Source organism: Capsicum annuum, chromosome 9, assembly GCF_002878395.1.
Source record: "Capsicum annuum cultivar UCD-10X-F1 chromosome 9, UCD10Xv1.1, whole genome shotgun sequence".
In the NCBI taxonomy this organism is placed as follows: domain Eukaryota; kingdom Viridiplantae; phylum Streptophyta; class Magnoliopsida; order Solanales; family Solanaceae; genus Capsicum; species Capsicum annuum.
In genome coordinates this window covers 2,670,440-2,683,531 of record NC_061119.1, presented here as the reverse complement: position 1 = coordinate 2,683,531, position 13,092 = coordinate 2,670,440, and the positions used below count along the sequence as shown (strand labels likewise).

Sequence of the window (13,092 nt, the reverse complement as noted above, 5' to 3'; positions counted from 1 at the left end):
TAGAGTTACGCATGAATTAGTAATGTACAGATTAGTTTTGAGAAAATTTATGTATTAACTTAATTCAATGTATTAGTTATGTATTGGAGGGAGTCTCAATCTGATCTTTTTTCGGGCTACAACTTTGTCAAGCCAACTAGCATCCCTTTCCACCTGCACTTTTCGAACAAAGACGACAACTATAGGATCGTCGACTTCTATGGTAGAATCAAACGCGATACTTGAGCAGCAATAGTTTACCCCATGGCTGATAGTGCCTCGAATATTGAGCTGGTTTACCCGACATAGCGCATGGTAGAGCGCCTCAAACACAGTGTAACTGATTTACCCTGTATCGAATGTCAATTTTCAACAACATACCCAGTGTATTCCCACAAAGTAGGTCTAGAGAAGGTAAAGTGTACGCAATGCAATCCATACCACTACCTCAGATAAAGTAGAGAGGAGACAGTTTCCGATAGAGCCCCCAACTTAAGACAACATTAAAATTCACTAAGAACAAAATTCAAAGTTCAAACTAAAGGTTTATAGTGTCAACCCTTTACAATCGCTTTGAAACAAATCTTGTTGACACAAGAAGTTTGCTCATAAGAAGAGGGATGACAATGAGGCGGAGCGATGCACGATCAATACAAGTTTGATCCCCTTTTTCTCTTCCTAATGCCACGATTCCAAATTCGCGGCCATTTAATATGCAGCAAGAGAAAGTAAACTGAGGATTATAGTGTTGAGCATAAAATTTCACAATGACAAATTCCACAGAAGTTGGTTGTCTGTAAAGATCCTCATCAGCTTGAGCAGCAACAAGCGCAAATGTGCTCAGTCGACAGCTTCAAGAAACACCTACTTTATACTAGAAAGTAAAAACTAAGGACTTATGAAAACATACAGGCTATGAATTACACATCCCGATAAACCAAGAACTTCCATCAAAATCTGGAAATACCTATCATCTAAGATTAGCCCTACTGTCCGAGAGCTGAAAAGGGACAACACTGCTGACGCTAGATAATTGGTAAAAGTTCTATCCTTTAATGTACTTTAACCAAACCTAAAAGAGCCTCAAGATAACAAACTGATGCACACTCAGTATAGCTTGCTGGATGATTTTTGTTCAACAGCATCAGTAACTGAAACTGAAAACGTCGCTGAGGATAATGTAAGTGGACAGAAAATATCAAAGTGTGGAACATGTGACGCGCAAACTGTTCTAGCATCTACAATTTCCATTTCATCGTCATTACAAACAAAAGTATGGGAGAGAGGCTTTAACAAGATGATGTATAAGCATTACAAGTAATTCAAAATGAACCTGGTTATCTTCGATTAACAGAACAAACATCAAGCATCCAACACCTGAGAAATAAAACCATGGACAACACCGTACAAAACAAGTCAGCAATGGCTACTAATAAAATAAAGGAACTGAAAGGAATGTATAAGTACCAACATACAAATGATCAAGGATGGCAAGTTGAAATATTCGAGCATGTAGGCTCCCAAGGAAAATCAAAAAGAATAATGCATCTCTAGATCGCATTTCAGAACTTCAGCTTCCTCTATTTATCGCCAGTCCAAAAGTTTCAACTTTCACGGGCAGCATAACTTGTCTAACCATTTTATTGCCAGCCCAAATCAATTTGAACTAAAAGCACTTCAAATATTTAAAAACTTTAGAAAGTGCTCTTACGGAAAGAATTTAATTCTCAAGTGCAATGCACTCTTGAAACGGGCTGTCGGACAAATAAATCCATATTTTACTTGAGGCGCCAACAAGTAACTTGTGGTCAGTTTCCAGACACATCCACAGATCAAGGACGGGTAAGAATATAGTTGGGGGAATAATTTAAAACGGTAAACATCACATATTTGTTTTTCATTAAGAATCGATGTCAGATTCTTATATATGAAAAACAGATGCCACCCATTCAACAGTAGCACCAGCATGCCCACATGAAAAAGTTTCTTTGATCATTAGTATCTAGTGTAGCATTTAAAACATCTAAAATAAAGTTTAACACCATATAACTTACCTAGGCAAGCCCCAACTCTTGACAGGAAGTTTCTGAAATACAGTTCTTGTGGACTATCGGACCCTGACAATCACTCTCACTTGGAATACTCATGTAAACAGCATCTTTGAACATCCATTCATCACTTTCTTCGCTGTAAAAGTCTTCAAAAAACTCACCACACAAAACACACACACATTGACTTTCATCTGCAAGAACCATTGCCTCAGTACATTCTGATGCTTCACTAGAATCTCCATCTGGTCCTTTGCACTTATCACCACAAGGGACGCCACCAAATCCAGCAATCCACTCCCCAGAATTCAAATACCACTTCCTTGAATTATTCAACAGTTTGACGTCTGGATTTCTTGATGAATGCCACTCCAAGTGTCTATCAAGTTTCTCTTGGAGTTTAAGTCCAAAACCGCATATGCCACACTGATGTGGAATGTCATCAAGCAGTTCACTGATCATAGCAGGATGGGACTTCCGAATCACATCTGGCTTAAATGCAAGCCCAATGAGACTTTTTATCTCTTCCTTCGCGGACTGAAGTAAGGCCTTAGGAGCTTCAGCGAGTGGTTTTGAGAGAGAAAGCTCATCCTTGGAAGCTGAGGAAGGAGCAGATGAGGATATTGGAGCAGATGAAGCAGGAGTTGAAATGGATCTTGCAGGTGGAATAAGGTTCTGAATTTGAGGAGGTGTATCTGAAGGAGCATAAGTAGGTGGCTCCTCCTTTGATGCAGATATCAATCCCTTCGCCACCAATGTACTCAAAATACTTGATAGAGGGCTGGAAGCAGTATTTGGCGCATTTGAAGGAAGCAACAATGCACTCCCTCCAAGAGTTGGAGGTGGCCCAGGTGGCAATGGTGGATGTTCTACATTTCTCTGGGAATAATTTGGAGGCTTTGAGGCATTTCTGTCCAACGATAGACTAGAATTAGAGGCTGGTGGGATCCTGGGTCCAGATGGGGAGAACTGGGTGAGAAGAGGCTGTGCACTGGCTAGGGATGACAGAGCACCCTTATCAAGAGAACTCAGTGTAGTACCAGAACTTGATTTACTACCAATGACTCCGCTCTTTAAAACAGCAGCCAACAAACTGCTAGTGCTAGAGGAATCAGGAAAACCTGAAATCTGAGGAACTGTTGTCTGGGTTTGACCAGAATATTCAGATTCCAGGCTTTCCTGCTTTACACTATGTCTCAACTGATGAGAAGAAGCCAAGGCAGACGAATTCTGCAAACCTGGAGGCTGTTGTCTTTGTGAATTAACTGACACCGTATTCCGAGATGGCATTGCCAGAGATTCCTGGACAAACTGATTACGGGGATCTAAATTTGACCTCCTTGAGAATTGGGATAGTCTTGGATCAGAACGAGAACTGATTTGCGTCTGGTACTGCTCACCAAGACTGTTAACTATTTGATTAGTGTTGCTTGTAATGAGTGACGGGGATGGAGGACGCTGATGCATTGGTGACTGAGCAGAGGGAGAGGCAGCTCTGAGTGTCTCTCCCTGTTGCACTATGGAATCCCTGGATTCCAGAGTAGCATTCACCGGCACAAAATTTGGCGCACCAACATGGACTGAACCTGTCTGTAACTTGTAAGATGCCCTACCTATTGAATTTGTAGCTTTTGGCAACCCACCGAAAGAAGTTTGATAGCCTTCTGGATGAACTGGAGCACCTTGAACAGAAGCAGAATGCCTAGCTCCATCTAAAGAAGGTGATTCTCTGGACCACATTGCTGACATTTGATTCACAAAAGAAGCTGGCCCTCTCTCTTCAGCAGAGAGAGAATCAGCTGAGGCTTCACTATCAGCCCTTAACCCAACCTCCCTTGTGCTTTGTGGTCTCCTTAGTTGATTCTCTAAGTCCTGTCGAATCAGGAAAATAACAACGTTATTCTATCAAAAACAGCATAGGAACATTTTACATTTACAAAAACAACTGAAAAGTAGCTTCTAGAAGAAAATACGGAAATAGCGCAATTAACAAGACCCAAAAGTATTTGGAACTCATCATTTTATCAAAAGAACCACCTTCAACTAGATTAAGCATATTAGAAGAAACCTATTCTTTCTAAGTAATTACTTTTGCAGTACTTGAGATATCAATAAAGCAAGCTAGTAGTAGTTACAATGATACATAGAATAGATTGGTACAGTAAACAAAGTTGCCAAAGGGGCTATTCAGATGTCAAGAAATAGGTTTTTGAGAGAGTAGCAGCTAGGAACAGGAGAATATGTTAATCCATGTAGAAGGGCCAGAAGTTGGTGCACAAATAGTGATTTCTATCAAGAGCAAAAAATGACCTTGATGAGCAGTAAGCCTGCTGGTTTTATGAGAACTTTTACAAGTGTTATAAACAAAAAAATTCAAATGGAAGAAAAAATAAATAAAGAAAAAAAGATTGGACGAAAAGATAATGGGCTAGACCCTATTAACTTTAAGGAGATTTTTCCTGTTCAGAACTAGAGCTACAGTGGCTGCTAGAAAAGAATCCAGCACTAATACTTGGAATAAATATTGGTTAAGCATTCTCTTACAGATTTATCTGAATCCTCAGATGCCCACCGGTCTTTAGCTGCACTATTTACATCATCCCACATGTACTCCTCTTCCTCAGAATTCTTCCAGCTCCTATTTGGTAAGGACTGCATCAGTTGTGGATGTGCATCAGAGGTTGAAGATTTTTGGGCTATACTTTGGAAACCATGCTTAATGTCCAAGCCACTTCTTTGGCTCAATATTTTACCAGTTCCAGAATCATACCAAGGTTTATCAAACCCCTGTTCTTTAAATCTTTCACCTCCTCTTCCTACTCCAAAGGCAGAACGTCTCGGCAGATCAGAAACATAATCTGAATCTCCATACGCTGCAGTGATAGCTTTCTCAGGAACATGCTCATTCAACTTATCTTTCTGAGCACGCTGCCATATTTCAATATTAAATAGGTCAGATTCATTATTGATAAAAGTTCAAGCATGCATATCTGCAGATGTTTAATTGTTAAAACATATTCCATATCACTACCTTAATAGAAGGATCAATCCATGATCTTCCAGAACTAACACTGGTTGTTCTCTCTGGTCTCTCTACATCCTCATTTACATTGATGTCACTGACTGCTCCTTTTGGCTTCATCATAACAAAGAACATTGAAAAAAGATCAGACTGTTTGCAGGAAAAATATGATTTACAATGAATAAAATAGTGTTCCTTCCTAACAGTTCAAGTTTTAGATGAGGTGATTCACATAATCAAATACAGGTGATGATGAAAAGTTCAGGAAATGTGACTTAGTAGCAGCATCACATGAGGTGCTCAAGAAAATAGATTCAAAATAAAGCACCATAATGGCTACTCTCACTTACCCTGGTTGACTGCTGTAGGCGTTGCCGCGCCTCCAGATATTTCGGATTTACATGAATGCTATGTGCAGGTCGTTGAGCCTGTGGATCAGGCCTAGATGTCCCTGATGAAGAGCCATTGACACCAGTCGCAAATCCGAGCTCCTTCTCAATTAATTGGAGTTGTTGAGGGGGAAATACTCCTTTCCAGGTTCCAAAAAGATGCCGCATCCCTGGATGTACTGAAGGTTCAACCTGTCTATATGCTTTGCAGAAAACCTACAACACGTGGAAAAAAAACTAAAAATGGTCAAGAACGTAGAAGCTAGTAATGATGCAGGCATCTTCCTAAACTAGAAACATCAACCCAACTACAATAGATTACTCAAGGTAACATATGATTTCTCAGTGTTCGACATCATCATCCACTCAGAAGGATGTCACATCCACAGGATTAAAAAAACTGAGAAGAGTTTGTGACAGAATCTCCTTTTTCAAGTAAAATGAGAAGATTATCAACATGAATGTCAAGGGTAACAACAGCTGCAAAGTATGTTACGGAGTTTCTTTTTCCTCTAGAAAAAGTAAACACATGAGAAAATGTGAAGGTTGTAAGAATCATGATCACAAGAAACTACATATAGATGCAAATCTGACCTCAGGTAGCCTGGTGGCAAAATACTTAATATAATCCCGCCCAATGTTCTTCACAATGCTGTCCAAAAGATATAGAGATGGCAGTTTTTGCTCGATAGGAACCTGCAAATGATTTCCACCTATATTAAAATGAGCATGTAAAATCCATTGACACTGATTGATCCAAGGGAACAAAGCGAAAAAACCAAAGTTCCAAGTGGGAAAAGAAATAGAGACAGAAACATTACTCAAAGCAGCAAAGCAAAGACTATAAGCACCATTATGTCTGACATCTTTGCAAACCATCATAACACAAGCAATACTGCTCTGCTGTACTTACTTAAATATTCAGCAGACAAACTGAATAATAAACTGGGCTGTGGAAGTATCAACATAGAAATCATCTTTGCAAAGCTAGTGAACAATTTCAAAATAGAATAAACCAGTAAAAGGAAGGGAGCTATTAACATGGGAAGATCGAATCTGCCTGCACTGCACTCATTCATTTCACCACCTCTTTATACAAGTAAAATTTCTTTGACAAAATCTAGACAGAAAATCAGTTACACCTATATCGCATCAACTGATATCAAAAAACAAGTATAACCACGGACGTCCTTCCTTTTAGCACAGCAAAATTATATATCGTACAGATAGCAAAACCACTCAGTTTAAAGGACGGAAAACTTTCAACGAGAAGTGAAGAGAGGTCTTTCCTTTGTCCATTTAAAAAAAAGCATCTGCAACTTCATTCAGATTTTAATTTGGATTTAAATGATGTAAAAGGTCTCCGATATGAGATTCACAATTCAGACAACACAGTGTGAAAGTGATTCTTTCTCTATCAACAACAACAATATAACCAGTGTAATCCCACAAGTGGTGTCTGGATGATTATTTCACTATCAGTGTGGAATTAATTGCAATTTGTTTTAAGTGAATCAACAGGTATCCACTATTTAAAGAAGCAGAATATGGATAAGTTGTTTGAATCAAGTGGTTGCCAGACCTTTGATGTCTGATTATTCCAAAAGCAAATGCTCAAGATCAGTATATCATAACTATCAAAAATTGCGTAACTACGCGTAACAAGATTCAGTGTAACAGTATGTCTTGAACTTGACATGTCTTGAATACTAGAATTTGCAGAGAATACAATAAGATAAGAGGACGCATCCTTTATATGACAACAAATGGAAATAGTGAACCTCTACAATGCTGAGTATCCGAATTATGCCGTAGACGTAAGCCCGACAAAGTCAATCGCCACAAATTAAGGTGCGTGTTAAAAATAAACTGCCTAGCAATAAAGGAATTAGATCTTCTCTTCACCATTCAAACTATAGCAAAATAGGAGTTAGCCTTTTGGAAACCAAAAAGGAAAAGTGAAATGAGTCTGCATTGGCCTGACATTAACCAGCCACTGAATGCAACTGTTCGAATCATTTTTTTAATTGAACAAATATGATGCTTTTGAGATACATCAAGAAGAAATCTCGAAATTGGATAAACAAGTACTTTTTTCCCCAATCACTCACAAAATCATTCTCATCAACGCTGTGGAGAAACTGTGACTGCACTTTGGAATTGCTTCATAATACTATTCGAAGAACTTTGAATGGAAAATTCTAACAGCTAAAGATATAATCATGACATCTCCATCGCCATAGCAAAGCAACTACAAAATTTAATAAAGAGAAAATTTCGCACTAACCAAGAAATCTTTTGCACTATTTCAGCTATAACGCAGCTGCACTAATCTAATGAATCATAAATCTAAAAACTTTACCTTCTTTATCAAATTTCACTTCAGTACAACCAAGCAGTAATAAAACATTAAACTAAACGAAAAATCCATAACATTGAGAACGTAGCATTTAAAACCGGAAGCAAAGTTATAATCATGACATCTCCATCACCATAAGAAAGCAACAACATAATTTCATACCAAGAGAAATTTCTCACCTAATAAGAAATCTTTTACAAAACCTTTACACTATTTTCAGCTATAACAACACAGCTACACTAATCTGATGAATCATAAATCTAACTTTACCTTCTTTATCACATTTTTCTTCTATACAACCAAGTAATAATAAACACTAAATTAAACAAAATCAACAACATTGAGTCATTGACAACGTAGCATATAGAATTGGAAGCAAAGTTATAATCATGACATCTACAGAATTTAATAAAGAGACCACATTTCTTCCGAATCCATCAAATTTCTCACAAACCATGTAATCATTACAAAACCTTTATACTGTTTTCAGCTATAACAACACAGCTACACTAATCTAACGAATCATAAATCTAAAAACTTTACCTTCTTTATCACATTTCTCTTCTGTACAACCAAGTAACAATAAACTCTAAATCAAACAAAAATTAACAACATCGACACCATAGCTCAATAATGTTCCCATAGCAATTTCTTCGAAATTTCTCACTAACCAAGAATTCATTTAAAAAATCTTTACTCTATTTTCAGCTATAACAACACAGCTACACTAATCTAATGAATCATAAAATCGAAAGACTTTACCTTTCTTTGTCGCATTTCTCTTCTATACATACAATCAATTAATAGAACACTAAATTATACAAAAATCAACAACATCGACGCAATAGCTCAATAATGTTACCGTAGCAATTTCTTCCAAATTTCTCACTAAACAAGACATCGTTTGCAAAATCTTTACACTATTTTCAGCTATAACAACACAGCAGTTGCACTAATCTAATGAATCATAAAATCTAGAAACTTTACCTTTCTTTATCACATTTCTCTTTTATACAATCAATTAATAATAAACACTAAATTAAACAAAAATCAACAACATCGACACCATATCTCAATAACATTACCACTGCAAAGCAACTACATATCCATAAAGAGACCAAATTTCTCACAAACCATGTAATCATTACAAAATCTTTACACTAATTCAGCTATATATACAGCTACACTAGTCTAATGAATCATAAATCTAAATACTTCTTTATCACATTTCTCTTTTGTACAACCAAGTAACAATAAACACTAAATTAAATAAAAATAAACAACATCGACACCATTTCTCTAAAAACTTTACCTTTCTTTATCACATTTCTCTTCTATACATACAATCAATTAGTAACAAAACACTAAATTAAACGGAAAAAAATTCAACATTTAAAACCGGAATCATCACCTCAATAATATTGTTGCAGATAGTAGCAGCAATTGCCTTAGCAGCTTGCAAATTCTCACCAGCAATAATAGTCAAATTCGTTATTATTGGCTTCGAATTAAATGTCAATTCAGTTAACGCCGTCTTATACTGATTCACTAACTCCTCGTGTTGTTGAGCTGCTGTTGCTACTGTTCGTTGAGGAATAAAACTATTACGCCCATTAGAACCGCGCTCGCGTTCATTTCCAATTTGGGGGGTTTCGATTAATCGTGGTTTTTTAGGTCCCGGTTCCAATCTTGATCTATCAAATGGTCTTCTAGAACCTTCCATTTCCATCACTTTGATCAAAAATCTTCGATAAAACAAACTAGAACCGTAACCCTAACCCTAACCCTAAATTTGAACTATTTTACATGGGTTACATTCAAAATTGCTTTAAAAAAAAAAAGTAAAAAAATAAAAATAAAAATCACTAGTTATTGCTAATTTCATGTAGATTTCAAGAATAAATGTGCGAATAATAGAAACAAATCTGATCTTTTACATGTATGAAGTAAAAAATATATACACACATACACACAAAAATTGAGCTGGATTTTTTATTTTGGGGGATTTTGGAGGTGTAATTGAGAGGGGGAGATAGGGTTTTTGATTTATTTTGGGGAGAAGTGTAGATGGTATGTATATATGGGTCGGGGCAGTGAGGGCGTGGGGGGGGGGGTAGGCGTAGGGGTAGGGGGTGTTTGGTAAATTGGTTGAAGGGAGAGGATAGTGAAGATTAGTGGTTGAAGAGGGAGTGTAGTATATATGGGCCTTAGATGGGCTTTCTTTGTTGGAGCCCAAGAGTTGATTTGGGCTATAAGTAAGATATGTGGGCCTTAGATGGGCTTTTTTGGTGGAGTCCAAGAGTTTTAGTTGGGCTTTTTCTTAGTTGTTTGTGAAGACCGAAGTGAATGAATATTCGTTTTTGAGGTCTAGTATAAGTGAACTAGATAAAATAGATACGTGTTTTAAAAGAATTTTATGAGTTTCTTCTCTTTGGAAACTACTTTAGATGTACACGCCTGAAGTTGAAAATTCGTATTCTTGAAGCGTGACATTTTAAAGGTATATATATGGGTCGGGGCAGCGAGGGTGGGAGTGAGGGGTAGGGGGTGTTTGGTAAATTGGTTAAAGGGAGGATAGAGAAGATTAGTGGATGAAGAGGGAGTGTAGTATAGATGGGCCTTAGATGGGCCTTCTTTGTTGGAGCCCAAGAGTTGAGTTGGGCAATAAGTAAGATATGTGGGCCTTAGATGGGCTTTTTTGGTGGAGTCCAAGAGTTTTAGTTGGGCTTTTTCTTAGTTGTTTGTTAAGGCCGATGTGAATAAATACTTGTTTTTGAGGTCCAGTATAAGTGAACTAAATAAAATGGATACGTATTTTAAAAAAATATTTGAGTTTCTTTTCTTTGGAAATTACTTTAGATGTACACGCCTGAAGTTGAAAATTCGTATTTTTGAAGAGTGACATTTTAAAGGTATATATATGGGTTGGGCAGCGAAGGGGTGGGTGGGTGAGGGTGAGCGGTAGGGGGTGGGTGGGGTAGAGGTGAGGGGTAGTAGTGGGTGAGAGAGGGTAAGAGGTGGGTGGGGGTGAGGGGCAGGGGGTAGGGGGTGTTTGGTAAGTTGGTTAAAGACTTAAAGGTAGGATAGAGAGATTGGTGGATGAAGATGGAGTGAGATACATGGGCCTAAAATGGGCTATTTTGTTGGAGTCAAGAGTTGAGTGTTTTTTTTTTTTTTTTTTGGGTTGTTTGTGAAGCTCGAAGTGAACGAGTACCCCTTTTTGCAATCATTATTTAACTTGTGTATGTTAAGTTCATCTGTTTTCAGATGTAAGTCATTGAAGTTAAAATTTGAAATTAACTTCAAATATATGCTATTGAAGTTTGAAAATTCATGTCTGAGTATGAAGTGTAACCTTGTGGAGGTCATACATCAAATATTTTTATATTTGCAGTGATAGTATAGCCTAAGTAGACGTTAGAATATAAAGAATGAACATAAAGGATCTTAAAATTTGGATTGCAAATCAAACATTTTATCTGTAGAATGATACTATTTGATAGTGTTTTTTTACTTGCAATATAAAAAAATTGGAACTAACTTCAAATGTAGGGCATTGAAGTTGAAAATTCACATCTAAGTATGAAGTGTAACCTTGTAGAAGTCAAATATCGAACATTTCTATCTTCACAGCAAGAAGAAGATACAGTCTAAATAGACGTCGGAACATGAAGAATCTTAAAATTTAAATTGCAAATCGAATATTTTATGTGTAGAATGATATTATTTGACAGTATTTTTTCACTTTCAATATAAATCAAAAGTGATAAAAATTGCTAGTAACATTTATGTGTAAAAAAGAAAATGCAACAAGTTGTATTTTTCTAGAATGGACTAGAAAAAAATAAGAAAGAATCTTTGGTTCTACCAATAATATAAAGCCATAATTTGCAGCTAATGTAACCAAGTGCACGTGCATCAAAGTTAGGGGTCGTTTGATATGTATAGAAAAGTAAAATATTTCAGAATTAAGCCTAATATAAGATTTATATTATATTTAATCGATGAAAATAAATTCATATCATTAATTAAATATTGTATAAATTTTATTTCATAGGATGTCTCATTTTGTTCCATCCGATTTGAGATTGTTTTATTCATCTCTTAGGTGGAATAAATTAATCAAAATATTTCAGAATAATTTAGTCTGCATAGCAAATGATCCTTTGATGAACAGTAATAAATTCAATGCTAGCTCACACGAGAAATCTAGAGAATAACAACAACAATAATATATTCAGTGTATTTCCACAGAGCAGGACTAGAGAGGGTCAAGTGTATACAATTTATACCACTACCTCATATGAATTAGAGAGATAATTTTTTATAGCTCCCGAGCTTATGACAAGTAATAATATAACAAGTAAAAAATATAAATGCACATAATAAGTTATAACACACTGTTAGATAATAAAGGAAATAAGACACCCCACAAGGTAATACTATAAACTATCTATTCAAAATAATAAACATCACCGATACACCATGATGAAGAAACTTCAGGCGCAGATACAAATCAAGCACTCATCCTTACCATCACGATCGAACTCCTACCCACTAGCTCTTTATCTTAATTCAGATTCTTCACATCTTCCTATTAAGGGTCTGGAGAATCTGATGTATATATACAGTGGCAGAGCCACTTTAGTTTCAGGGGTTTATCCGAATTTTTTTCGACAGAAAATTATACTATTTTTATACTTTTTTTACATAGTTAAAAATATTTTCTATGCATATATAGTAGATGTTAAATCTCTTCGACTAGTTCGTATATACACTTCTGAACCCTCTTGATAAATATTCAGACTTCACTATTGTATATATATATAGCCTTGTTCACATTTTATGAAGATAGAGAAACTAATTTTTACCTATTTTAATTGAGAAAATGCATTGTTTCCACCACAAACTATACATGAAATTGATAAGACACATCCAAACTTTAAGAGGATCCTATTACTGCTGGATTAATTAAAGCCGTATTTTTGACAACCTTAGTGTCTACATGGCACATACGTATGCCTACATGGACCTTCAGTGTGTTGATTCACTGATGTACCACATATGTGCCACGTAGGCACTAAGATTGCCAAAAATACGATTTTAATTAGTTCAGGAGGATAATAGGTTTCTTCTAAAATTTGGACGTGTCTCGATAATTTTGTGTATAATTCAGCATGAAAACAGAGTATTTTTTCATTTTAATTTATGTGTTCTGTCAGTAGTGGACAACTGTGAGCAGTAGTGGATCTACATACAATTCAGGGGTTCATTCGAACCCGCTTCGTCGGAAAA

At 36.4% G+C, this 13,092-nt stretch overlaps 1 protein-coding gene across 2 annotated transcripts; it reads right to left on the bottom strand.

Annotated features, from left to right (window-relative positions):
• Nucleotides 1–460: 460 nt before the first annotated feature.
• Nucleotides 461–9,958, bottom strand: LOC107843195 (polyadenylation and cleavage factor homolog 4). 2 transcript variants are annotated; one of them, XM_016687414.2, is made up of 8 exons: nucleotides 9,209–9,958; nucleotides 6,033–6,134; nucleotides 5,400–5,654; nucleotides 5,059–5,163; nucleotides 4,572–4,955; nucleotides 2,034–3,899; nucleotides 1,313–1,356; nucleotides 461–1,136 (listed from the first exon to the last, which is right to left on the bottom strand). In XM_016687414.2, exons 1-6 carry the CDS (start codon nucleotides 9,524–9,526, stop codon nucleotides 2,034–2,036), a joined length of 3,030 nt encoding a protein of 1,009 aa, XP_016542900.2. In that variant the 5' UTR covers nucleotides 9,527–9,958; the 3' UTR covers nucleotides 461–1,136; nucleotides 1,313–1,356. The 2 variants fall into 2 exon arrangements, with proteins under 2 accessions (XP_016542900.2, XP_016542899.2); XM_016687413.2 differs by having other exon boundaries at nucleotides 461–1,356.
• Between the last annotated feature and the right edge of the window lie 3,134 nt (nucleotides 9,959–13,092).

Excerpts from the sequence above, each read along its gene's own strand:
- LOC107843195 (XM_016687413.2), bottom strand. The coding sequence starts at position 9,526 with ATGGAAATGGAAGGTTCTAGAAGACCATTTGATAGATCAAGATTGGAA. Across the intron at positions 5,164-5,399 it reads GCCTACAGCAGTCAACCAGG|CCAAAAGGAGCAGTCAGTGA; the intron begins GTAAGTGAGAGT and ends GTTATGATGAAG. Across the intron at positions 4,956-5,058 it reads GGATTGATCCTTCTATTAAG|CGTGCTCAGAAAGATAAGTT; the intron begins GTAGTGATATGG and ends GAAATATGGCAG.